Source organism: Thamnophis sirtalis, unplaced genomic scaffold (genome assembly GCF_051295495.1).
Source record: "Thamnophis sirtalis isolate CommonGarterSnake01/CBP01778 unplaced genomic scaffold, rThaSir2_p1.2 scaffold_14, whole genome shotgun sequence".
Taxonomy (NCBI): Eukaryota; Metazoa; Chordata; class Lepidosauria; order Squamata; family Natricidae; genus Thamnophis; species Thamnophis sirtalis.
The window spans coordinates 37,493,288-37,517,259 of NW_028261394.1; the positions used below are offsets into that span (position 1 = coordinate 37,493,288).

The 23,972-nt window shown below is 42.1% G+C and overlaps 2 protein-coding genes across 3 annotated transcripts in view; both read right to left on the minus strand.

Moving 5' to 3' along the window:
* The window catches only part of LOC148042801 (uncharacterized), a 9,780-nt gene extending 8,626 nt beyond the window's left edge, over positions 1-1,154 (minus strand). Inside the window, exon 1 of the mRNA XM_087729043.1 lies at positions 973-1,154. Within this exon, the coding sequence (XP_087585169.1) occupies positions 973-1,116 (144 nt within the window). The 5' untranslated portion in view covers positions 1,117-1,154. The remainder of the gene's footprint in view (positions 1-972) is intronic.
* A 916-nt stretch (positions 1,155-2,070) lies between these two features.
* The window catches only part of LOC148042802 (uncharacterized), a 41,230-nt gene continuing 19,328 nt past the window's right edge, over positions 2,071-23,972 (minus strand). Inside the window, exons 1-6 of one of the 2 annotated variants that reach the window (XM_087729039.1) lie at positions 12,193-13,103; positions 10,397-10,448; positions 7,153-7,343; positions 5,860-6,027; positions 4,128-4,238; positions 2,071-2,335 (exon numbers count right to left, since the gene is read on the minus strand). In XM_087729039.1, coding sequence (XP_087585165.1) covers positions 2,222-2,335; positions 4,128-4,238; positions 5,860-6,027; positions 7,153-7,343; positions 10,397-10,448; positions 12,193-12,336 — 780 coding nt within the window. In that variant the 5' untranslated portion in view covers positions 12,337-13,103 and the 3' untranslated portion in view covers positions 2,071-2,221. Of the gene's footprint in view, positions 2,336-4,127; positions 4,239-5,859; positions 6,028-7,152; positions 7,344-10,396; positions 10,449-12,192; positions 13,104-23,972 lie in introns of those variants that run through there. The other variant, XM_087729040.1, reaches the window with a different exon arrangement.

The following is a 23,972-nucleotide window of genomic DNA, read 5'->3' on the forward strand; positions in this document are numbered from 1 at the left end:
ACTCCATGGGAAGACATTGTAAGGCCATAATTCATGCTAAAGTTTACCCAACTAATTGCCATAGTGATAATTTTTGGAACATCTCATTCTTTCTATGGTGATAACTTTTGTATATTTTGTTTCACTTTTCTGCTTTGTAACTGCTATTCTAATAGCAAATCCTTCATAAACGTTATTGCATTACATTCATGATTAAATTATCTTTCCATTGATATATAATTCCCCCCCCCCAAATAATCCAAAAAAATGGTGTTATTAGCTAGTTTTAGAAAATACACTCTTTTCCCAAAAGGTTTCCATAATTTTGGCCACCACTGTAATGCTCCCTGGATCACATTTTCTCACTACAATCATCATCTCACGACAGCAAAGATGCCAAAAGCAATACTTTAAAAAATGATAATGAAATTATCTTGTCTTTCAATATCCAGTAAACATTTTTTTTTTACTTTGCACAGGTTCTGGATCTGATCTTATAACCGGTGCAAAATTGCCTTGTCCTATGTGACCCACCCCATCTCACTTCTGAGTCACCAAAAAGTAATCCATATTAGAGCTGTAGTTTAGCTGGTTAATTATTTTGTTATTTCGATCTCCTCTGGCACATGATTGCATCTGTTCCACAGTCATTGCCAGCAAGACAGTGCTTCCCACGGATGGGGTCGAATTCCCTCCATAAGGAGGTTCATGCAAATGTTATTGTTTTAGAGGCAAGGTCAATGCCTTGTTTCTTCTCTGGATTTTTAAGAAGTTTTTATTTTATTTTATTTTAAGCTTTATCTCTTACTTCTTTGGAGTGAGAAGTATCTCTGAAGGTTCTGCTATCTTCCGTAGCTTTAGTCCTGCAGCAATATTAAGATAACTACAGCCACCTGTGTCCCCTTCCTCGCGAGCGAGCGTAATGCAAAGCTGCTTTGGATAGCAACAGGCTCCCTTCTCCCTGCTCTTCAATCGTAATAACTTTCTACAAACCTTCCCTCTAGGTCCGGTTGGGGTCCGGCAAGTTGCAAAGATATGTTCTGGAGGCTCAGCCATCTCCACCAGTTGTTGGATCAGTTCCAGTCCGATTCCCCGATTGGAACCAGTCACCAATATGCTACGAGCCAACGGAGCCATCCTTTCACTGAACTCTTACTTTTTTCTACTCCCTGGACTTTGTTCACTTGTTTAGTAACTATACTGTTAGGACCCAGGAAAGAGGTGTGTCTCCTGACACAATCTCTTCATTTGCCTGGGGCTATGACATGCAAATCTTTCCCTGGGAAGAACAGGTCTTAAGGCATTTTCTCGGTGACAGATCCTTAGATGGTGTTTCAAGAGCACAGCAGGGAAGAATTGCTATGGAAAACAGGCCTTGCCTGTTTTTTGGGCCAGCCCTTGACACTTGTCAAAGTTTATAGGGTTGGGGAAAGCATCTCCAAGGATCAGAAGAGATGCGATACTTCTGAATATTTCCCCTAGGATCTAGACAAATATATAAGAAAAATATATAAGAAAAATAAATAAGAAAAATAAATAAGACAAATAAATAAGACAAATAAATAAGACAAATAAATAAGACAAATAAATAAGACAAATAAATAAGAAAAATAAATAAGAAAAATAAATAAGAAAAATAAATAAGAAAAATAAATAAGAAAAATAAATAAGAAAAATAAATAAGAAAAATACTGTATTTTTCACACCGATGTATAACCCTAAAAGAGCGTGGAAATGTTTCTGCGTCTTATACCCCAAATGCAGCCATTTTTAGCCTTCCGAACAGGTGCATTTTTGCCTTCCCACAGCTCTGCTGAAGTCTGCAGGCTGTTTCTGGGGACTGGGGGAAGACAAAAATGCCCCCGTTTTTGCGAAAAACGGCCCATTTTTTCACCAAAGTGGGATAAGGGGCAGGGCTTCGGAAGGCCAAAAATGGCTATATTGGGGATATAAGACACATAAACATTTCCACGCTCTTTTAGCGGGGGATGCGTCTTATACACCAAAAAATATGGTAAATAGCAACAGCAACCACTCCATTGGAGAGACTGTTTCCATATGTGTCACGTGGCATGAAAGGAGATGGCAATATTGTATGTGACCAGAGTGCATTTATTGATAATAAACAAGTAGGAGGTCATCATCCTGTGTTTAGGGACAAGGTTTCTGTTTGTGGACTCCTTTCAGTCCACAAAGGTCTGATGCTTTACCCCAGCAAGAAGCTCAAGGAGGCTCATTCTGTTCACCAGACTATTTTTTTCCCCTCCCAATCCAGAAAAGTGCCAGATGATGACGAATCTAAGCCAGCAATGACCTTCACCATACCCTTACTACTGGTCTCCACTGTCACAGGAGCCTGCAGGAGAAGGAGAAGCTGTATTAAGGTTCTGTGAATTGGTTTACTACATCATCATCATCATCATCATCATCATCATCATCATCATTATTATCGCAACAACAGAATTGTATCACAGCAGCCAGTTGTTTCACCGGATTTGGCATTGATTACTAGGACGTCGTAATGTATTTTCATAATATGCGTGCGGATCCAAGCAGTGCGGCTTTTTGCATTTGACAGATGGTGATTTTGTCAATTTTTAACTGTTTTAAATGTAATTCCAGTGCTTTTGGAATAGCACCCAGTGTGCCAATTACCACTGCTGGTTTGTGCCATAGTCGTTGAATTTCGATTTTTAAGTCGTGGTATTTTGCAATTTTTTCATGTTCCTTCTCGGCGACCCTGCTATCACCTGGTATTGCGATGTCTATGATTGTGACCTTATTTTTCTCAACTGGTGTGATGTCTGGTGTATTATGCGCCAGTATTTTGTCTGTTTGTATACGGAAATCCCACAAGATCTTGACCATCTGATTTTCGGTGAATTTTTCAAGCTTATGTTCCCATCAGTTTGTTTATTATTATTCTTATTATTTTAAATTTTATTTTTACATAGAAAATCCATTTTCCATGTGTGTTGTCTAGGGACAAATATTTTATGCCGACATTAAAATATGCAATGTTATTCCTTATTTAATCTCATCTTGGCTTAATTTTCAATATCTTAAGTATCTAATATTATAACAATCCCATTGTGATTTATTTCACTCTATTAATTATATTAACTATTAATACATTTCCTATACTTTAGATAACTTCTTTTACTATTAATTCTTATGTCTATTCTCTAACCACTGGTAAAAAGATTCCCAAATTGTATAATAATCCTTGTTCTTTCTCTTTAATTGTCAGTGTCAATCTGTTCATTTCTGCACATTCTAATATTTTCCTAATCACATTCTCCTCTGTAGGGATCTCTTCACTTTTCCAGTTTTGTGGAAATACAATCCTGGCTGCTGCTATAACATGAATAATCAAACATACATTTTCTTTACTATAATTTCCTGGTAAAATCTGCAGCAAAAATATTTCAGGTTCAAGTCAATATGTTGTTGTATCATCTTTTCCAACCACATATGTATTTTAGTCCAATATTTTTTTGCTTCTGCATAGATACAAGCCTGGTGCCTGGAGGTTTACATTATTCTTGCTGTTGTTATTATTTAAGATTTAATTTTCAATTCAATTCGCACCCTGGGACTAGAAACCTGGTTAGTGACTTTGGGCCAATCATCAGGAGATGGTGAGTTCTAGTCTTGCCTTAGGCATGAAAGCTACTTGGGTGACCTTTGGCCAATCATCAGGAGATGGTGAGTTCTAGTCCCACCTTAAGATGAAAGCTAATTGGGTGACGTTTGGCCAATGATCAGGTGATACTGAGTTCTAGTCCTGGTTTAGGCATAAAAGCCACTTGGGTGACTAGACCAAACTGGCTCTCAATTACTAAATTTCCAATTTTTTGAGAATATACATTATTCCCCACCGCCACCTGTTCTGATCCCATGTCAGTTTTCCCCATCCTGCATGGAGCAGAACACATGCAATTCCATCTTTTTTCAGTTCCTGTTGGGTGACCTTGGGACAGTCACTAGGAGATAGTGAGTTCTAATCCCACCTTAGGCACAAATGACAGGGTTAGGCATGAAAGCCAGCTGGGTGACTGCATCAAACTGGCTCTCAATTACTACATTTCCAAATTTTTGAGAATATTTATAACAAACATCCCCCTCCCCATGCCACCTAATAGTACCAGATCTGTTCCCATGTCAGTCTTCACCCATCCAGGATGGAGCAGAACACATACAATTCCATCTTTTTTCAGTTCCTCTGCAAGGCAGGCATTGATCATGTTCAGCGCTGTCTACGAAACAAAGCGAGAGAGAATGAATGGAGGAACCTGGGGGGGGGGGATGAAAAGAGGGATCAGCCTAGAATCCCTACATAGCCGCAAGCAAACTTAAGTCCAACCCTACTTGAGCGCTGTGGGCCCCCATCTAGCTCCAGGCAGGTGTTAATCCCAATTGAAAAGATTCCTGTGCATAGGCATTTAGTAAGAAATCAGTTTGCAATACTGGGGAATATCTTTAACACAGGTGTAGGATGAGAGTGAAGGTTCATTCTCTGAGCCTTATGAATGTTTCATTACCAAACCAGGTAACATCTTCAGCAGAGTTTAGCAGATGTCCGTGTTGGTGTTCTTCTGCTTAGAAGGCAATGTGGTCAGTAGGTCTTGTGATTGGGAGGTCATATCAGGTGAGGATCATGTCAGATGAGGGTCTTGTGATGGGTAAGTGTGGGCTGCGTCAAGTGAGGCTCTTGTCTTCTGATGGGTCTTACAATGACCCAAGTTGATCCACACCTGACCCATCAGAAGACCCATCAAAAGACCCTCACTGGACACAACTCAAAGAGTGAAGTTTGAGAGTGAAGGTTTATTCTCCAAGCTTGTGGGTTGGCTTCCAAACATTTTGTTAACCAGACATGGTAACATCTTCAGCAGAGTTTAGGGAATGTCAGTGTTGGTGTTCTTCTGCTTATAAGGGCTTTGTGTGATGAGTAGGTCTTGCGATTGGGTGGTCACATCAGGTCAGAGTCATGTAAGGCGAGAGTCTTGTGGTGGGACTTGTGATGGGTAGGTTTGGGTTGCATCCAGTGAGGATCTTGTCTTCTGATAAGTCTTTTTTTTTTTATTAAGTGTTTTTTTAGTTTTAGTTTAAAAACTGGTACAACATCTTTCTTAATATATCAATCAATTACAAATAATACAGAAAAAAAACAAAGACAACAATCAGAAAAACAAAACAAAACACAGGTATCTATTATGAAAAAATAAGAAGTATATCAACTGGTTACAACATGTTTTGGTGCTTCTCTTCGATTGACTCCTATTAATTCAAGTATCTTAACTCGAATATTTGCCATATCAACATCATTATACCTCCGGTTTTAATTATTATAATTATTTAAACAGTCTTCTGATAAGTCTTGTCATGGGTCAGGTGTGGGTCAACTTGGGTTGTCAGATCCATCACAAGACCCATCAAAAGACCAGACCCTCAGTTGATGTGACCCACACCTTCCCATCATAAGACCATCAGAAGACCCTCGTCTGACATGACTCTCACCTGATGTGACACAAGCTCTACTGACCACACAAAGCCCTTATAAGCAGAAGAACATTAACACTGACATCTCCTAAACTCTGCTGAACATGTTACCTAGGCTGTCCATCCTCAATAAATCAGTATAACCGGACTTCCATGTGTGGGCCTGAGTTTTCATCATCATTTTCATTATCACTTTAATGAGTTTTTCCCTGATGGTCACACAGCTTCTGGACCTTAGTCCCAGGTCCAGTTTCACTTTACAAAGATTTCACATTGCTCAGAGGCTACTGGAGCCAGAGATTGACCCAAGAGGAGCTAGAGACATCTTGGAGTATCTCGTTGATTATGTTCAAAATAACAAGATTTCTGAATTACCTTGCTGGCACGATATTGGTACATTGGAGGAACTGGTACTGTTAGGCTTGTAAAACCCTGCCCAATGGAGCCAACGACGGAAGATACGTTGACAACAACTGCCTTGCTGCCTCCCAGGTTTTCTTGTGTGGTCTCCTTGGCAGCCTTCTTCAGGAGAGGCAGGAATTCCTAAAATACATATGAAACAGTGGGCTGAAATATTACATTTCTCTTCTTCCTGAGTCTACTTGAGATCCCTGGTTTTATTCTCACTGGCATTTTTTATTTCCCAAGTCATGGTATTTTTTCTTGGTGCCACCTCTGATCCCATTGGCTCAAGGTTGACCTTTTTGGAATATCTATACAGCAGTGACATGTGGTGAGGGTTACCGTTGGTGAGGCAAGAGCGCAGCAGCGGCGAGAAGCAACGTCCCCGCCGCTGTGTCCGACAGGCGTCTCGTGTTTATGGCGGACATAAATGTGAGACGCCTGTCGGACACAGCGGTGGGGGTGTTGCTTCTCGCTGCTGCCGCGCTCTGCCGCCTCGCCCGCCCGCCTCCTCTGTCCCCTCCGCAGGACTTTCCAAAAGACTCGGGCCACTGAAAGTCAGTGTCTGACTTTCTACGGAGAAAGGCACGTGGAAATCCACAATTGCAACCTGACATGTGCTACCGGCGGAGCAAGGACTCCGGGGAGCTTTTCCACCTTCCCCGGCTGAGCTGGGGGAAAAAACCACGTGAAGAAATCGAAGGTATTTCTCCTCCGCTGCCGGAGCATCACGCCACGCTGACCCGGGCGTGCTGACCTCTCTCCCCTTTAGCTCCGTTTCCCCGCGCCCTTGCCTTGCGCGTCTGGATGAACCAGACATGCAGGTCTCCGACTTAAGGGCCCAGGAGGGGGGATCGAGGAGAGGAATTCCCGGACTGTGGTCCTCAAGACGCGGACCCGCCCAACGTAAGCGTGCTCAATTGCAACAACAAGGCATGATTCGCTGCTCCCAGATCAGGAGGCGGAAGAATCAGTGCCTCATTTGCATATGAATTTTTTTGCTTTTTAACTCTTTCTTAACTTTTAAAAGGTGAAAAATTCCTTATGCAAAGGAGGCCCCGAGTTCTGTCGCCTCCTGCTTTGGTTAACACTAAGCAGACACCAAGCCACTGTGACTTGGAATCTGGTAGCAACTATCCTGGCTTTAATTATTTTTAAAAAATTCTTTAAAATTCTTTCCTTTCCCTCAGGAGACTGGTGAGGCCCCGCCTCCCTTGCCTCTAGTGACTGCACGTCCCTGCTATACAGCACCTAAACCAGACTTACTTTGACAACTAGGAGGGGCCCCACTGCATTGGTCTTGTATGACAATAGCATATCTTCCTGATCGACATTTTCCAGCAAAAAGGCTTGGGAGGTTCTGCCAGCGTTGTTGATTAGCAGATTCAGCCCTTGTCCTTTCAGATGGGACTCCACTTCTGACGCAGCTTGCTTTATACTGGAAAGGTCTGTCGTATCTACCACATACAAAAGAAAGCTAATAACACAGGTATCAGTAAAAATGACTTGGTCCCTACTTTGATGAGGGCAGGTAACGTATAATGGAAAAGAAAAGACCTTCGGAGAAAAACTTGCAGCCTAGACAACAATCTCATAAATGAAATTTGGGTTCCACCACAAAACCGCGGAGGACAAAATCGCGCTCGACGAAAGCGCGCATTTGATGTCATCACAGCGCGACGAAAACATCGCGCTGTGATCGAAAAATGTAAAAATAAAGCGAAAACCTTACCCTAACCCCCCCAAACCTAACCCTAAACCTAACCCTAAACCTAACCCTTAACCTAACCCTAAATCTAACCCTAAACGTAACCCTTAACCTAACGCTAAACCTAACGCTAACCCTTAACCTAACGCTAAACGTAACCCTAACACTCTAAACCTAACCCTAACCCTTAACCTAACCCTAACCCTAAACCTAACCCTTACCTTTATGTGAATCGGCTTGCTTTAATTTTAATTTTATTTCAATTTTTTATTTTTTTCATCGCACTGTGATGACGTCAAATGCGCGCTTTCGTCGAGCGCGATTTTGTCCTCCGCGGTTTTGACGGGTCACGGAAATTTGCCCACCTAGCAGTTCCAAAGATTGCGAATGCGAGTAGATAAATAGGTACCACTTCAGTTGGAACAAAAACAGCATTCTGGGCACCTTTTGACAGATAGCTATGCTGACCACATGTCCATGGAAATTGTCTTCAGACAACGCTGTCTCCCTAGGCCAAGAAAAGGAGATGAGCACTGTACCCTAGCGTCAGACATGACTGGACATGGAACCTTTTACCTTTTAAATGAAACATTTGAATCAAAAGGAGGAGGGGTAGCAAAAGTATCTCAGAAGGGACCTTCCCTAGTGTTCAAGCATGGGAAAATGAGGGGTGGAACGGTACTTCCTGACTTGGAAGATTGAGGCTAGGTTTTTGGAATGGAGTGGAGTAGAGTAGTGTAAGGTAGGGTAGAGTAGGGTAAAGTAGAGTAGGGTAGGGTAAGGTAGTAGAATAAAACAGTAGAGTAGAAGAGTAGAATAGGAGTAGACTGGGGCCATGATAACAAAACAGGACAGAACAGGGACAAAACAGAAGCGGAACCGGAAGCGGAAGCAGAAGCGGGACAGGGACAGGACAGGACAGGACAGGACAGGACAGAACAGAACAGAAAACAGAATTAATTATCCAAGTGTGATTAGACACACAAGGAATTTGTCTCTGGTGCAGAAACTCTCAATGTACATGAAAAGCAGCAGAGTAATAATAATCACAATATGATGCCAATAAGAGGTGGTAGTAAAGAAGACAAAAGAATAATAATACTTCTATAGCCATAAAACAAGGGTCAATATCCTTAGACACAAGACAGTGCTGTAGGAAAAAAAGTGTCTTTCTGTCTAATTGTTTTGGCATGCATTGCCGTTCAGTGACGTCCCAAGGGGAGCAGTTGAAAATGTCCAGGATGTGAGGGGTCGGTAGATATTTTCTCAGTCCTCCTTCTGACCCTGGCAGTGTACAGGGCCTCAATGGAAGGCAGACAGGTGATTTTTTTCCCCCCCAGTTCTAACTACCTGTTGGACTCTGTACCTGTCCTGTTTGTTTGCTGTACCGAGCCGGTCATTTTTTGTGAGATAGCACAGACTATCACAACAGGAGAATAGGCAGTCCTCAACTTACAACTTCAATTGTCCCCAAAATTTCGATTGCTAAGCCAGACAGTTGTTAAGGGAATTTTGCCCCATTTTACAACTTTTCTTGGTGCAGCTGTTAAGTGAATCACTAAAACTGTTAAGTCAGTAACACTTGTTAAGTGAACTTGGTTTCCCCATTCACTTTGCTTTGTCAGGTGGTCAAAAGAAATTCCATGACCCCGGAAGACTGCAACCGTCATAAATACATGCCAGTTGCCAAGGGTCCGAATCCTGATCACATGACCAAGGATATGTTGCCATGGTCATAAATGTGACAACAGTCATAAGTCACATTTTTCAGTGCCGTTGTAAGTTTGAACAGTCACTAAATTAATGATCGCAAGTTGAGGATTAGTTGTAGTGGTGCTATCTGCTGTAAGACTAAATTAACAAAATCTTGCAAGTGTGGAATTGCCCTCTTCTATAAATTCTAAACAAGACAAATCTTCGGAAGATTTGCTCCATTTAAACAATTATTCATGCCATTATTTGTGAAAAGAGTCATAAGTTTGACTCCCTCTTCTTTGGGGCAACCCCTGAGATATTGGAAGACTGCTATCATGTCTCCCCTAGTCCTTCTTTCTATTAAACTAGACATACCCAATTTCTGCAACTGTTCTTCATGTTTTAATTTCTAGTCCCCTCATCATCTTTATTGCTCTTCTGTGCAGTCTTTCTAGAGTCTCAACATCTTTTTTACATCATAACAACCAAAACTGCATGCAATATTTCAAGTGTGGCCTTACCAAGGCATTATAAAATGGTATTAACACTTCACGTGATCTTGATTCTATCCCTCTGTTGATGCAGCCTAGAACTGTGTTGGCTTTTTTGGCAGCTGCTGCACACTGCTGGCTCATATTTAAATGGTTGTCCACTAGGACTCCAAGATCCCTCTCACAGTTACTACTATTGAGCAAGGTACCACCTACACTGTACCTGGGCATTTCATTTTTCTTGCCTAAATGTAGAACCTTCCTCTTTTCACCATTGAATTTCATTTTGTTAGATAGTGCCCAATGTTCAAGTTTGTCAAGATCCTTCTGTATCTTTAGCCTATTCTTCTGGAGTGTTGGCTATTCCTGCCAGCTTGGTGTCATCTGCAAATTTGATGAGTTCCCCATTTATTCCCTCAGGTCATAAGAGAACTCGCTCCATTGGAAAAAAAAAACTATTCACCTGTTCAACTCAACATGTGTGCTAGAGAAACGAGTATTAAAAAAATCCCAAACTGACAATTAATTGCACTTGATTTTTATATACTCATGATGATAAATATGATCATGTTTTGTGGCTTTCATTACAATTACCCAGAGAATAAAAATCCCATACCTAACTGAACGATGTTAATGTTGTTGTGCTGACTAGCCAAATTCTGCAAAGCCTGCAATTGAGAAAGAAAATGTTAAAAAGAACAGGTTGAATGGATAAAATATATATTTTAAAAAGTATCACCTGCAATCTCAGTTCCAATATAGCAGATTTTTTTCCTCCTTTTTATAACTCTTTAAACCCTTTTATTCAGGCTTTGAATTTACCTTTCCTGAGGTCTACATGGAGTTTGCATCAGATATTTGCATCCCGGAGTCCTACGGGATTGGGCGGCATATAAATGTTATTAAACTTTAAACTTTAAACATTTTGTCTTTGTGGCCTGATAGCAAAATATCTGCTGCTGCCTGGGATTGAACTCTCAACCTTCCAAGTGGGAGGCAAGCATTTTCACCTCTAACCCACCACACCCCTCTTCAATTCCTTTATAGCAGGATATTCCAATGGATTGTTGTTATCAGCAGGTATTATAATTTCCAGAGGGACGCGGTGGCTCAGTGGCTTGTTGATCATAAATGTCGGCAATTTGGCGGTTCGAATCCCTAGCGCTGCATAATGGAGTGAGCTCCCGTTACTTGTCCCAGCTTCTGCCAACTTAGCAGTTCGAAAGCATGTAAAAATGTAAGTAGAAAAATAGGGACCACCTTTGTTGGGAAGATAACAGCGCTCCATGTGCCTTTGGCATTTAGTCATGCCGGCCACATGACCACAGAGATGTCTTCGGACAGTGCTGGCTCTTTGGCTTTGAAATGAAGATCAGCACCGCCCCCTAGAGTCGGGAAAGACTAGCACATATGTGCAAGGGAAACCTTTATCTTTATTATAATTTCCAGACTATGTTTTTTTTAACTAGAACTAGCTATTTATATATCTCTTTTTGTTTATATTATCATGGTTGTATTGTTGCTCTTTGTGTTAAATTCATTTAAAACAAACCAGGAGATATATAAACTAGGTGAGTTTTCTGGTTCTGTATATCTTTGCACGAGGTCTGAATCAGAGTTGTAATTCAGGCAATTCTGACAGGTTCTGGAGAACCAGTAGCGGAAATTTTGGGAGTGGGGAGGGAATGCGGATTTTGCAGTATCCTTCCCCTGCCACGCCCACCAAGCCACAACCACAGAACCGGTAGTAAAAAAAAAATGAATCCCACCACTAGTATGAATTCAAAGCCATGTTGCATAATGCAATGGACTGTGATTCAAACAATCCTGGCTTAAACGTTGGTCTCAAAAGCCTCAGTTCATTGATGCCTTCAACGGAAGCCCACATCCGTACATTACCCCAGCTCGTATCTGAAAGATGCTGAATTATGGTTAGTCTCAGTGGTGGGTTTCAAAAAAAATTTGAACCTATTCTGTGGGTGTGGCCTCATTTGTGGGAGTGGCTTGCTGACCATGTGACCTGGTGGGAGTGGCTTGCTGGCCATGTGTTTTCTCTCTCTGTCTCTCTCTCTCTGTCTCTCTCTCTCTGTCTCTCTCTCTCTCTCTCTCTCTTTCCTTTCTTTTGTCTCTTTGTCCCTTTTTCCTTTTTTTCTTTCATCTCTCACTTTTTCTTTCTTTTTTCTTTTTTTATTTCTTTCTTTCTTCCTTTCTTTCTCTTTCTGTGTGTGTGTGTGTGTGTGTGTGTGTCAGTGGTGGGTTTCCAAAAATTTTGGAACCTCTTCTGTAGGTGTGGCCTGCTTTCCGGGTCCACTGGTGGAACCTCTTCTAACCGGTTCGGTAGATTTGACGAACCGGTTCTACCGAACTGGTGCAAACTGGTAGGAACCCACCTCTGGTTAGTCTTCTACATACCTTAGCTTCAGGTCTACTAGGGTTCCTACAAGTTGCAAAAAGATGGCCCGGAGAAGGGTTCAATTTCACCAGCTCTTTCACCAGTCCAAGTCCAATTCCACGGTTGGTGCCGGTCACCAGGATATTTCTAGCTACTTGAAACATCCTGAATCTTCGACTTTTGCTCTTGAACACTGTTCACCTTTGAGCAAGTGGTGACTTCTGCATCTCCAAATAAGGAGAGGTTACTATTATTAGGCTAGCCTGAAGTGGATTCTCTTAAACATAACAACAGGTAATACTCGACTTAGAACTGGAATGGGAACCATTGCTTAACAAGGTGGTTGTTAAAGAGAGCCGCGCCTGGTTTGATGACCTTTTGAGCCATGGTCGTTAAACGAATCACATGGTCATTAACTGGCTTCCCCCATTGAATTTGCTTGACAGAAGCAGGTGGGGGAATTCTCAAATGTTGATCAGGTGACCCTGGGTGATTGCAACCATCGTCAATACCTGCCAGTTGTACAAAAGCCCAAATTTTGATCATGTGATCATGATGTGACAGTCATTAAGAATGAGGACCGGTTTCCCGTGACAGAAACCACTAAGGAGCAAGGCCCATGGTGATTGTACACTGTATATTTTATTTGATGTGTATGGCTATGTAACCATCTCTGCTACTCTTTTCACAGTATTAAACAGAATTTCTAGCACATACGTTATGTATCTATAGGTTTTGTTCTTGTGAATACATAGGGTTGTATGTTCTTCCTGTCAGCTACACCAAGACATAACTAGGATTAAATTAAGCTAAACCTAGGACATGTACATATATGCGTCCTTATCGAAGAACATTTGCAAGATTTGGGTTTGACTAGTCTAGAGAAAGAAGGACCCTCCTCTTCCTCTCATTCTCTCCTCCTCTCTCCCTTTCTCTTTCTGTTGTTATAGGTGTTTCTTTCAAATCTCAGTTTATATTTTCTTGGGATGGTATTTCCGCAAACCCAAATATAATTTAGCATCATTTTTATTCCCTTACCTTCGCTAATCTATCCTAACTATGTTCCCCCCGCCCTTTATATCTTGCTCTTGAATATATACTTATATATTTAGTACTTTTCTATACTATACTATGTGTGATTATTTATAGAATTCATTCTTATAGCAATAGCAATAGCAGTTAGACTTATATACCGCTCCATAGGGTTTTCAGCGCTCTCTAAGCGGTTTACAGTCAGCATATCGCCCCCACAGTCTGGGTCCTCATTTCACCCACCTCGGAAGGATGGAAGGCTGAGTCAACCTTGAGCCGGTGAGATTTGAACCGCTGAACTGCAGATAACAGTCAGCTGAAGTGGCCTGCAGTACTGCACCCTAACCACTGCGCCACCTCGGCTCTTATGGATGTGTATGCCATTTTACTCCATGTTAGAAAGCTAGAGCAAGCCATAACTAGGATTAAGCTAAATGTAGGACATATACATATCCTTATAGGAAAACGGCTGCAGGATTTAGGCATGGCTAGTCTAGAGAAAAGAAGGACTCGGGGTGACATGATAGCAGTATTCTAATATTTGAGGGGCTGCCGCAAAGAAGAGGGGGTCAACTTATTTTCCAAAGCACCCGAAAGCAAGACATGAAACAATGGATGGAAACTAATCAAGGAGAGAAGCAACTTAGAACAAGGAAGATACATCCTAACAGTGAGAACAGTTAACCAGTGGAACAGTTTGCCACCAGAAGGTGTGGGTGGCTCCATCACTGGACAATCACTTGACTGAAAGGGTATAGGGTCTCCTGCTTGAGCAGGGGGTTGGTCTAGAACAGTGGTTCCCAAACTTGGCAACTTTAAGACTTGTGGACTTCAACTCCCAGAATTCTCCAGCGAGCTCTTCTGGCTGGAGAACTCTGGGAGTTGAAGTCCACAAGTCTTAAAGTTGCCAAGTTTGGGAACCAGTGGTCTAGAAGATTGCCAACATCCCTTCCAGTTCTATTCTGAATTAATTGAATACATATAATATTTCTATCATTTCTCATGGCTTAGGCTACGTAGTAAAAGCAGATTAGAAAGTTCCTGCAGAAATAATAAGAAAGATTATGGACTGTGCCGAAATGGATTAACTAAAGAAATACAGGGAAAGAAAGAATCAGAATTCTACCAGATATGGGATAAATGGTATAGGTGAATGGAGGAAAGAAACAAAAATCAATGAAAGAATATAACAACACTGAAAATAATAGTTATGAGTAAAATAAGAGGATTAAGAATGGTGAAATCTAAATGAAATACAATAGAAAGGGAAATAATATAAGGTGAGCGATATCGATTGATGATCGCTAATATAAAAAACAGGAAGTTCCTGTTCACACTGTATTGTATAAATGTGGTGCACGCCTAATTTGTGTGTGTGTATTTTACATGTTTGTTAATAAAAATAAATAAATTAAAAAAAAAGTTCCTGCAGAGTCACATACTTTAAGATTGGCTTTGCTATTCCTTATCTAATCAGACTTATCTTCCAGGTATCTCTTACCTGAAGCCAATGGAAGAGTCCCAAAGAGATTGTCCTGGACAATTTAGACGTGGAAGAGACTGACTTTTCTTCGTTGCAATTCTATGACTGATCTACACTCCCCAAAGCAGATTTAGCCTTATTATATAACACTTTCCACCACCTCCTCCTTTCTTTAGCACCATCTCTGTGTTTCTGTTCTCCACTTTATCTAAAATTATGCCTTTCGTAGCCAAAACTATTTCAGCAGCTGTAAGGACAAAGATACAGTTTCCTCCCTGACTGTGTGACTATTATGACATCATTTCTCTGTTCCTACTAACGTTTATGATTGACTGCAGTTTCATTTGTTGGGCTTCCATTGACTTTATGAGGTGTTAATATATATTGCTAGTTACTCCATGGATGTTACGCCATATGCTAAATAGATAAACGTTGACTTTACTATGAAATGGAAAATTTGGACACTTTTATGAGCCTACCGAGCTGCACCTGAGGGCAAGTTCCTGAATCATGGATGGAAGCTTAAAGAGACATCGTAAGGAGAAATTTCCTGACAGGGAGAGCAATTAATCAGTGGAACATCTTGCCTTTATAATTTGTGGGTGGAGGCTTTTAAGAAGAGACTGGACAACTATTTCTCTGAAATTACATACTAGAGGACCTCCAAGGTCCCTTCCAACTCTGTTATTCTATTATCCTGGATTCTGAAGCTGATTTCACATCCTGTACTGAGCTATGGTACATTTCAGTAATGGTTGTAGAATAAATCACAGTGGCCTGGTTCCAGAGGTGGTATTCAGCAGGTTCTGACCAGTTCTGGAGAACTGGTAACAGAAATTTTGAGTAGTTCGGAGAACCGGTAAATACCACCAGTGAGTGGCCCCGCTCCCATCTATTTTCTGCCTCCCGAGTCCCAGCTGATCGGGAGGAAATGGGGATTTTGCAGTATCCTTCCCCAGAAGTGGGGTGGGAATAAGATTTCACAGTATCCTTTCCCTCGCCACGCCCACCAAGCCACGCCCACAGAACCAGTGGCAAAAAAAAAACGAATCCTACCACTGCCTGGTTGACACAATAGGCTAAACCATAAACCCAAGTTGGAAGATTTCAGTAGCTGGGTTCACACCGCACATTATCCCAAAGCCAAACTACATTATGGATTAATTTTCAAGGGTGAGACTCAAGGAGATTGTCCAGGGATCATGATACATCAGATCTGTCTTAACTACTAAGAATTACTGACTCACCTACAAGTGGTTGATGAGAAATTACAAGTTTAGTTTGGCATATGTAAAGACCAAGACAAAGAAACCCCAAGGTCACTTAGGGAATTGTGTGAATATGTGTTTGCATTTGTGTTGACATATTGTCCATTTTTTGCATGGTTGAAAAAATGGGAAGACCTTCCCTTTGATCAGTCACTATATTTCTTCTTTTCTTCCTCCATTCTAACCACCCTTCTTTTTCCTACTCGCAGTCATTTTACTTTATTACTTAATGTCAAAGACTGGCTGATAATTTCTTGCTCCAATTGATGGTTTCTTGTTTAGTTACATGTTTTTTAGCTTCCAAGCATGATGAACCTTTGACATGCATTCCTCATTCTTCAATGTCTTCATACACTTGGTATCATGTCCAAGAATTTTATAAGGTACATCAACAAATTGCAGCTTCCTACAATAACACCAGCAGAACTGCAAAAAACTGCACTGCTCGGTACATCGTATATTTTAAGAAGGTACTTGGTTGATGCCTAGGACATTGGCAGCAACCCGTATCAACCATTAGCACCAATCAATGGTATTTGTGATGCATTTTTGAATGTTCAGTTGACTGAGTTTCATGTTTAATGAATAAGGAATAATAATAACAGCTTACATCTCTGCAATCATAATTTTAACACCATCAATAACAACATCTGCCATTGGAAGTAAGAAGAGAAATCTTGACAGAAGCACCTGTGGTAACCAAAGACAAGTTGATGGAAGGAGCAGACGGAGGGTTTCGAGTTCTCCTAAGATACGAAATGAGCAACAAGTTGCGAAGAGAAACCCATACAAGACTCACCAAGAAAGTAATCAGAATACTAATGCTACAAATGGCAAGGGACATAAGACTGCATTATTACTGGAAAGATACAGGTTGATGTAATGAAAGCTTATAATAAAAATTAAGTTAAACTTAGTTAAACTTGGAGTATTATGTATAAAATGAAGTGATAATAGTTATAGTCAAATAAATGATTAATAGTGATAATGCATATACATATTGGTATTGGTATTGGTATTTTATTATTTGTATGCCGCCCTTCTCCGGGAGGACTCAGGGCGGCGAACAATTCAAAGGGGGGAAAAAAGGGGGAACATAAAAGACAAAATACAAATAATAAAAGTAGGCAACAGTCGCACAACCATACATGTCGAGAGGGGAGGGAACTCATCACCCCCAGGCCTGCCGACAAAGCCAGGTTTTGACGGCTTTTCGGAAGGCCTGGAGAGAGATGAGGGTCCGAATCCCTGCGGGGAGTTCATTCCAGAGGGCCGGAGCTGCCACAGAGAAGGCCCTCCCCCGGGTAATAGCCAGGTGGCATTGGCTGGTAGATTAAGGTGACCAGATTTTCAGATTGGTAAAGAGGGACACCATTGACCGGGGGGGGGGGGGGGGGCGCTTGATTAAAAATTTTATATTTTGTCAAACATGACCCCAGGACACTGAAACCATCATAAATAGGAATCTGTTGCCAAACATCAAAATTTTGATCACGTGACCATGAGGATGCTACAACGGTCGCTAAGTGTGAAAATGGTCGCTAAGTGTGAAAATGGTCGCTAAGTGTGAAAATGGTGATCAGACACTTTTTTCAATGCCATTGTAACTTTGGTCACTAAATGAACTGTTTGAGACTTGCATTATAATGCCTTATGCCAGCTTACATTTTCAAGAGAGAGAAGCTAAACTCCTTGTTAGAATTGAAATAGAAATGAATAGAGTAGAGTAAAATAGAATAGAATAGTTTATTAGCCAAGTGTGATTGGACACACAAGGAATTTGTCTTTGGTGAATATGCTCTCAGTGTACATAAAGAAAAATAAAATAGTAAGATAGTGGGATCCTTGCTGCACCAAGCCTTCACTAATCCTCTCACTTTCATCAAAAACAGTAAAAATCACTCATGCTTTTTTATTTCTATTTATTATTTTGCTATGGCCACATATGAATATATATGCACATTCCAAACAGATTTTCTTACTAAACAGCCACCATTCTCATCCATAGGCCACTAAATGCCTCACCAACCTTTTCTGTATTCTTTCATTTCCTTCCATCCATTTTATTTATTTAATACAGAGTAGATTAGGCTGTCAGCCTTAATCATTCTTCTAACATGACAACAATTCTTACCAACAAGGATGGTATTGGCACATTTTAGCTAATGCAACCTAAACATAACCAAAGCCTATTTTACTTCAAGTATGCTAACTTTATTCTATGCCTTCCCACGCATTACATGGCTTGAACATTCGCGGATCGCCACCAAATTGCACAGGTGGTTGTTCTACCAGATGGACATCCTTACTTTTTCTCGAAAACGGGAGAGAGGCTGCCTTTCCTAGTCTAGCCCCGTAACAACAACCCTACGAGGTAGGCTGGGTTTTAAAAAAAAGCGAGTGTCGGGGAATTCTGCAACTGCATCACCTCTTCGCTGCTCTCGCTTCCCAGGGAGCTCCCTTTCCTCTCACCAAGCAGCCCGTTCTCGGAACAAAACGGAGAGGCTCAGAGGCGGATACGCCTGGCAGTCGATGGGGACGGTGCTGAGAGGGGCGTGCGCTGGGAAAGGGAGCTTGCACGGTCCGCCTCTGAGCCTCTCCACGCAGTCACCCCCTTCCCCGTCACGCCCCCCACCCCAAAAACAAACCACCAGCGCTCCTCCCGCTCCCCCACTCCCCAGGCCTGCAGCGCCTTTTCTTCCCGTTCGGCTCCGAGCCACCGTCACGGACCTCTTTTGGCTCCGCTCTAGGCACGGGCCGCCGCGCCGCCGTCCTCCCCTCCATCATTCCCCCTCCTCCCAGAGCACCACCGGAAACATGCCAACCTCAATACGGATGCAAAGGCATCACATCGCCGCTACCCATGTTCACGAGGTGCCGGGCATTGCAGGGCGCAGAGGAAGCCAGCAGACAGAGGGGAGACTTGGGCAGGGGGGAAGGAAGAGATCCCGTCCAGGGTGAAAAGAGGGAAAAGCGGAGAGCCTACCCTGGATGGGATCTTTTCCTCCCTCTCCCCCCCCCCCCCCCGTCTCCCGTCTGTCTGCTGGATTCCTCTGCGCCCTGCGATGCCCGTCTGGGTTGGCTTCCTTGGACACTCAGCTGCCATCCCACCCCCACCTTCCCTCCAACCAACTGTCAGTTTATTCTTTCTGCACGTGAAAGCGCTTTAGTCAGTGGAGTGTGCGCTGGGAGGAATCTCTCTTCTCCTCCCTGCACAGACCCCACAGTGCCTGCATCAGAGCTCGGGCGGGATTCAGGTGAAGGAAAGGACTTTTCTTTTGCCAGCATCAGAGCTCGGGCAAAAAAAAGCAAGTATTTTAATCAGTGGACTATGCGCAGGAACGAATATATCCCCTCCTCCCTGCACGCATCCACTGGTCTATTTACCAGTTAGAGGGTCTGGAATTGATCGTTGCCAGTTGGGGGGCGCAGAGGAACCCAGCAGAGAGACCGGGGGAGGGGGGAAGGAAGAGATCCCATCCAGGGTAAAAAGAGGGAAAAGCGGAGAGCCTACCCTGGATGGGATCTTTTCCTCCCCCACCCCTCGGTCTCCCGTCTGTCTGCTGAGTTCCTCTGTGCCCTGCGATGCCTGGCGCCTCGTGAACATGGGTGGTGGCGATGTGATGCCTTTGCAGGTGCCTCAGTTGATCGTGGGCGGATCTCAATTGATGAGGAACTCAATAATGGTGGCACATAAAGCTTTTTTCCCCCCTCGGAAACTGAAGCTCGTTTAAAGAAAAAGGGAAGGGCGGGCAGCTTCATGTGAGTGAGTAACTCCGGCGGTGGGAATTGGGAGGCTTTGGGTGGGCAGCGGCGCTTCCCTTGCAAACGGGGATCAGCGCACTCGCCGCCTCCCCCTCCCCTGGGAGGAGCTCTGCAGCGGGACAGACGAATGGAGGGGGAGAAAGAAAGGGTACAAAAGAAAATGAAGGTAAGTCTAATAATAATAATAACAACTTGATATGCGATAAAAAATACCACATTCAATCTGTCTGACTATTGAACCAAACATAATAATAATAATAATAATAATAATAATAATAATAATAATAATTAATTATTAAATGCAAAGAAAATGAAGCCTACAAATACTTAGGCATTCTGCAGTTGGATAACATCAAGCATGGAGAAGTAAAAACTATTGTCAGGCGAGAGTACACCAACAGAGTTAGGAAAATTTTAAAATCTAAATTGAATGGTGGAAATACAATCAAGGCCATAAATACCTGGGCAATACCAGTTATAAGATACACAGCTGGTATAGTTAACTGGACACAAGCTGATTTGGACCTTTTGGACCGAAAAACCAGGAAACTAATGACAATGCACTACAGTTTACATCCACGTGGTGATACTGATAGACTGTATCTGCCCCGAAAATCAGGTGGCAGAGGATTATTACAAGTGAAGCAAAAAGTTGAAGAAGAAAAACATGCACTGGCTGATTATTTAAAAGAAAGTCAAGAACATCTATTAATCGAAGTAAAGAACAAAAATCTACTGAAGGCCCAACAGACAAAACAAGAATACAGAAAAGAGGTGATAAAATCAAGAATGGAGAGTTGGCAGAACAAAGCACTGCATGGCCAATTTCTGGAAAAAATAAAAGATAAAGTGGACAGGGAACAAACTTGGTTATGGTTAACAACAGGTACATTAAAGAAAGAAACAGAGTCACTAATCCTGGCTGCGCAAGAACAAGCTATCCGCACAAATGCCATTAAGGCCAAAATCGAAAAATCCTCTGATGATGCCAAATGCAGACTTTGCAAAGAAGCTGATGAAACTGTTGATCACATACTCAGCTGCTGTAAAAAAATCGCGCAGACTGATTATAAATTGCGGCACAATTCAGTAGCACAAATGATCCATTGGAATTTGTGTAAAAATTATAATATTAAAACAGCAACAAACTGGTGGGAACATCAGCCTGAAAAAGTCACCGAAAATCAGATGGTCAAGATCTTGTGGGATTTCCGTATACAAACCGACAAAATACTGGCGCATAATACACCAGACATCACACTGGTTGAGAAAAATAAGGTCACAATCATAGACATCGCAATACCAGGTGATAGCAGGGTCGCCGAGAAGGAACATGAAAAAATAGCAAGATAACAGGACTTAAAAATCGAAATTCAACGACTATGGCACAAACCAGCAGTGATAATTCCAGTGGTAATTGGCACACTGGGTGCTATTCCAAAAGCACTGGAATTACATTTAAAACAGTTAAAAATTGACAAAATCACCATCAGTCAAATGCAAAAAGCCGCACTGCTTGGATCTGCACGCATATTACGAAAATACGTTACAACGTCCTAGGCCCCTGGGTGGGGCCCGACTAGTAACCAATGCCAAATCCGGCGAAACAACTGGCCGCTGTGATACAATTGTATAATAATAATAATAATAATAATAATAATAATAATAATAATAATAATAATAATAATAATAATAATAATAATAATAATAATAATAATTCATACATTCTCTTTAAATAGCCTCTTTTTTCTGGCTCTGAATTGTAGTAACAGGCCATTATGGCACGGTTTTCATCTGCACTATATTTTTGTCGTTTTGTTGGCTGGTCCACTTGTAGCCCACTTGTCGACGGATGTCCAGGGACCCCAACATCCACTGTTGAGACCCATTGCTATTTCTGTATATAGGACGGCCAAGGCTGTCTGGAAAATATAGGCCAAAGATGGATACTAACAAAAACATTCTTGATTAATTAGTGTGCCTTTCTGTACCAGCATTTATCTAGCAGTTAGCACTTCAAAGTAGCAGTTAGCACTTCAAAGGCAGGAATGCGGAGCTGCTCACTTTCCTCCCTTCCCCCTCCCTATTCCTTATCTCTCTTCTCCTGCCGGGGGGAAGAAGCAGCCCCCCTTGCCACGCACCCCCTCTTTTGCCCAGAGATGAAGCTTTTTGCCACGCTGTATATTTATCATTGGACTATTTAGTCATGTGCCTGTTGATGTAATATTGTATACACCTTTCCTTTGTTTGGGACTAATAAAAAAGCCTCCCGGGCATTGCTCGGGGCCAAAAGCCAGAGTTCATCACAAGAAGGATTTGTCCGGTGTTTCTTCTTCCCATTCAGCTACAAGCATGAGCGGCCCATCAGAAGTGTGAAAAAGCCGCAACTGGTGACCTCCGACGTGATTGCTGATCAATCCGTCCCATTTGGAGTCCTCTTACTCATCGGCGAAGGAACGCCTCTTGCATACCAGGACCGGCCGTCGTAGACGGAGCATCCTCCCAGATTCGTGAGTAATGGGGGCAGAATTCTCTAAGCCTCAGGTTGCATACCTTTTCGAACTTAGAGAATTGTCCAAATCCTCAATATTAATCTTAAAAAACAATGGGAACTTTCTCCCCATCCCTTCAAAAAAAGATCTTACTAACTTTCTCAGGTACATTTATCAAATTTGTCCCACATATCCTGAGAAGGGCTCAATTCGAACAACCATTTGGGTAAAATTAGGGAAGTATTTTCTCCAGCCCCTAAGGGCATCAGCGAAAATACTCTCTACTTGGCAGATTGTCATGGAATGTTTAAAAGTTCATGAAAAGGCCATGATGGGGGGACCGGACCCCCCCCTGCCATATTTGGAAACCTCTTCACTAAATTCACACTTTGAATCCAAGGCTTTCTCTTCCTTTATATGCATGCCTTTGTCACCCTCAGCCTTTGAAGCTCCCCGGCATCACATCCCTTTAGAGGAAGCTTCTGCCTGCTTTCCAACCTGACTCATAGTCGGCAAACTAAGCCAGCCTCACAAAAAAGGCTGCTTCTTATCTTCCTTCTTATTTCAATCTCTTGGCAAGTGAATCTATAGATGCTTCAATGCCTGGCTCTTCCTATTTCCTTCCAGTGATCCCGGCTATTTCTCTTCCATTACCCCCTACGATGCCGCTCTTAGTCTTTCCTCATCGTGAGTTCATGTCTCAAGGAGTTCTCCCTTTCTTACTGACTCTTCTGATTTCTTTTCTGTTGCTTTGATGATATTTTCATGCCTGAGCACCTGAATCTTTTTCACAGATGTTTCACAGAGCAATTGATTTATAGGATTTGAATTGGAATGGAGAAAAATGTTTTTGTGCATGCATGAGTGTGTTTGTGTGTGTGTGTGTTTGAGGGAGTAACAGAGAAAGTGACTGAAGAATGGAAAAGAGAGTGAAGAGAAAGTGATAAAAGAGTGGGAGAGAGGAAGAAAGAAAAAAGAGTGACTGAGACTGAAAGAGACAAAGAGAAAGAGTATGAGAGAGACAGAGAGAGAAGAGAGAAAGAGGAAAGAGATATCCCACAGCCCTTACATTACCCCAGTGTTTGTTATAAAAAAGAAATCTGGTAAATCTCATGATCATTGATTTAAAAGATGCCTTTTTTCTATACCACTCCATGAAAAAGATCGCAAACTGTTTGCTTTTACTGTCCCAGAATTTAACAACTCCAAACCTGCTTCTCGCTTTCAATGGACAGTCCTGCCTCAGGGAATGCTCAACAGCCCCACCTTGTGTCAATATTTTGTAGACAAAACTTTGCAGCCGTATCGGACGGCACATCCTCACTTTTTAATTTACCACTTTATGGATGACATCTTGGTGGCAGCATGTGGGCCCCCAGGCACGGTTTTAGCAACATTACCATTTTTAACTAATCTTCTCCATAAAAATGGCCTGCACATAGCTCCAGAAAAGGTTCAAACAGCACAACCTTTTTCATATCTGGGTCATAAGCTTTTGGCCTCTCATGCTGCACCTGCAATGCCAAAATTGGACTTGCCACACACTCCCACATTAGTACAGTTACAGCAATATTTGGGCTCCATTAATTGGGCACGCCCATATATGGGGCTCACAACCCCTCAATTGGCTCCATTGTTTTCTGCATTAACAATGGGCAAAAACCCTGCAGATGTTATTAAATTAGATGAAACACATCAGCAAGTTTTAAAAGAGGTAAATGAGGCCCTTTCACACATTTGGGTGGATCGTTTTCAGGATA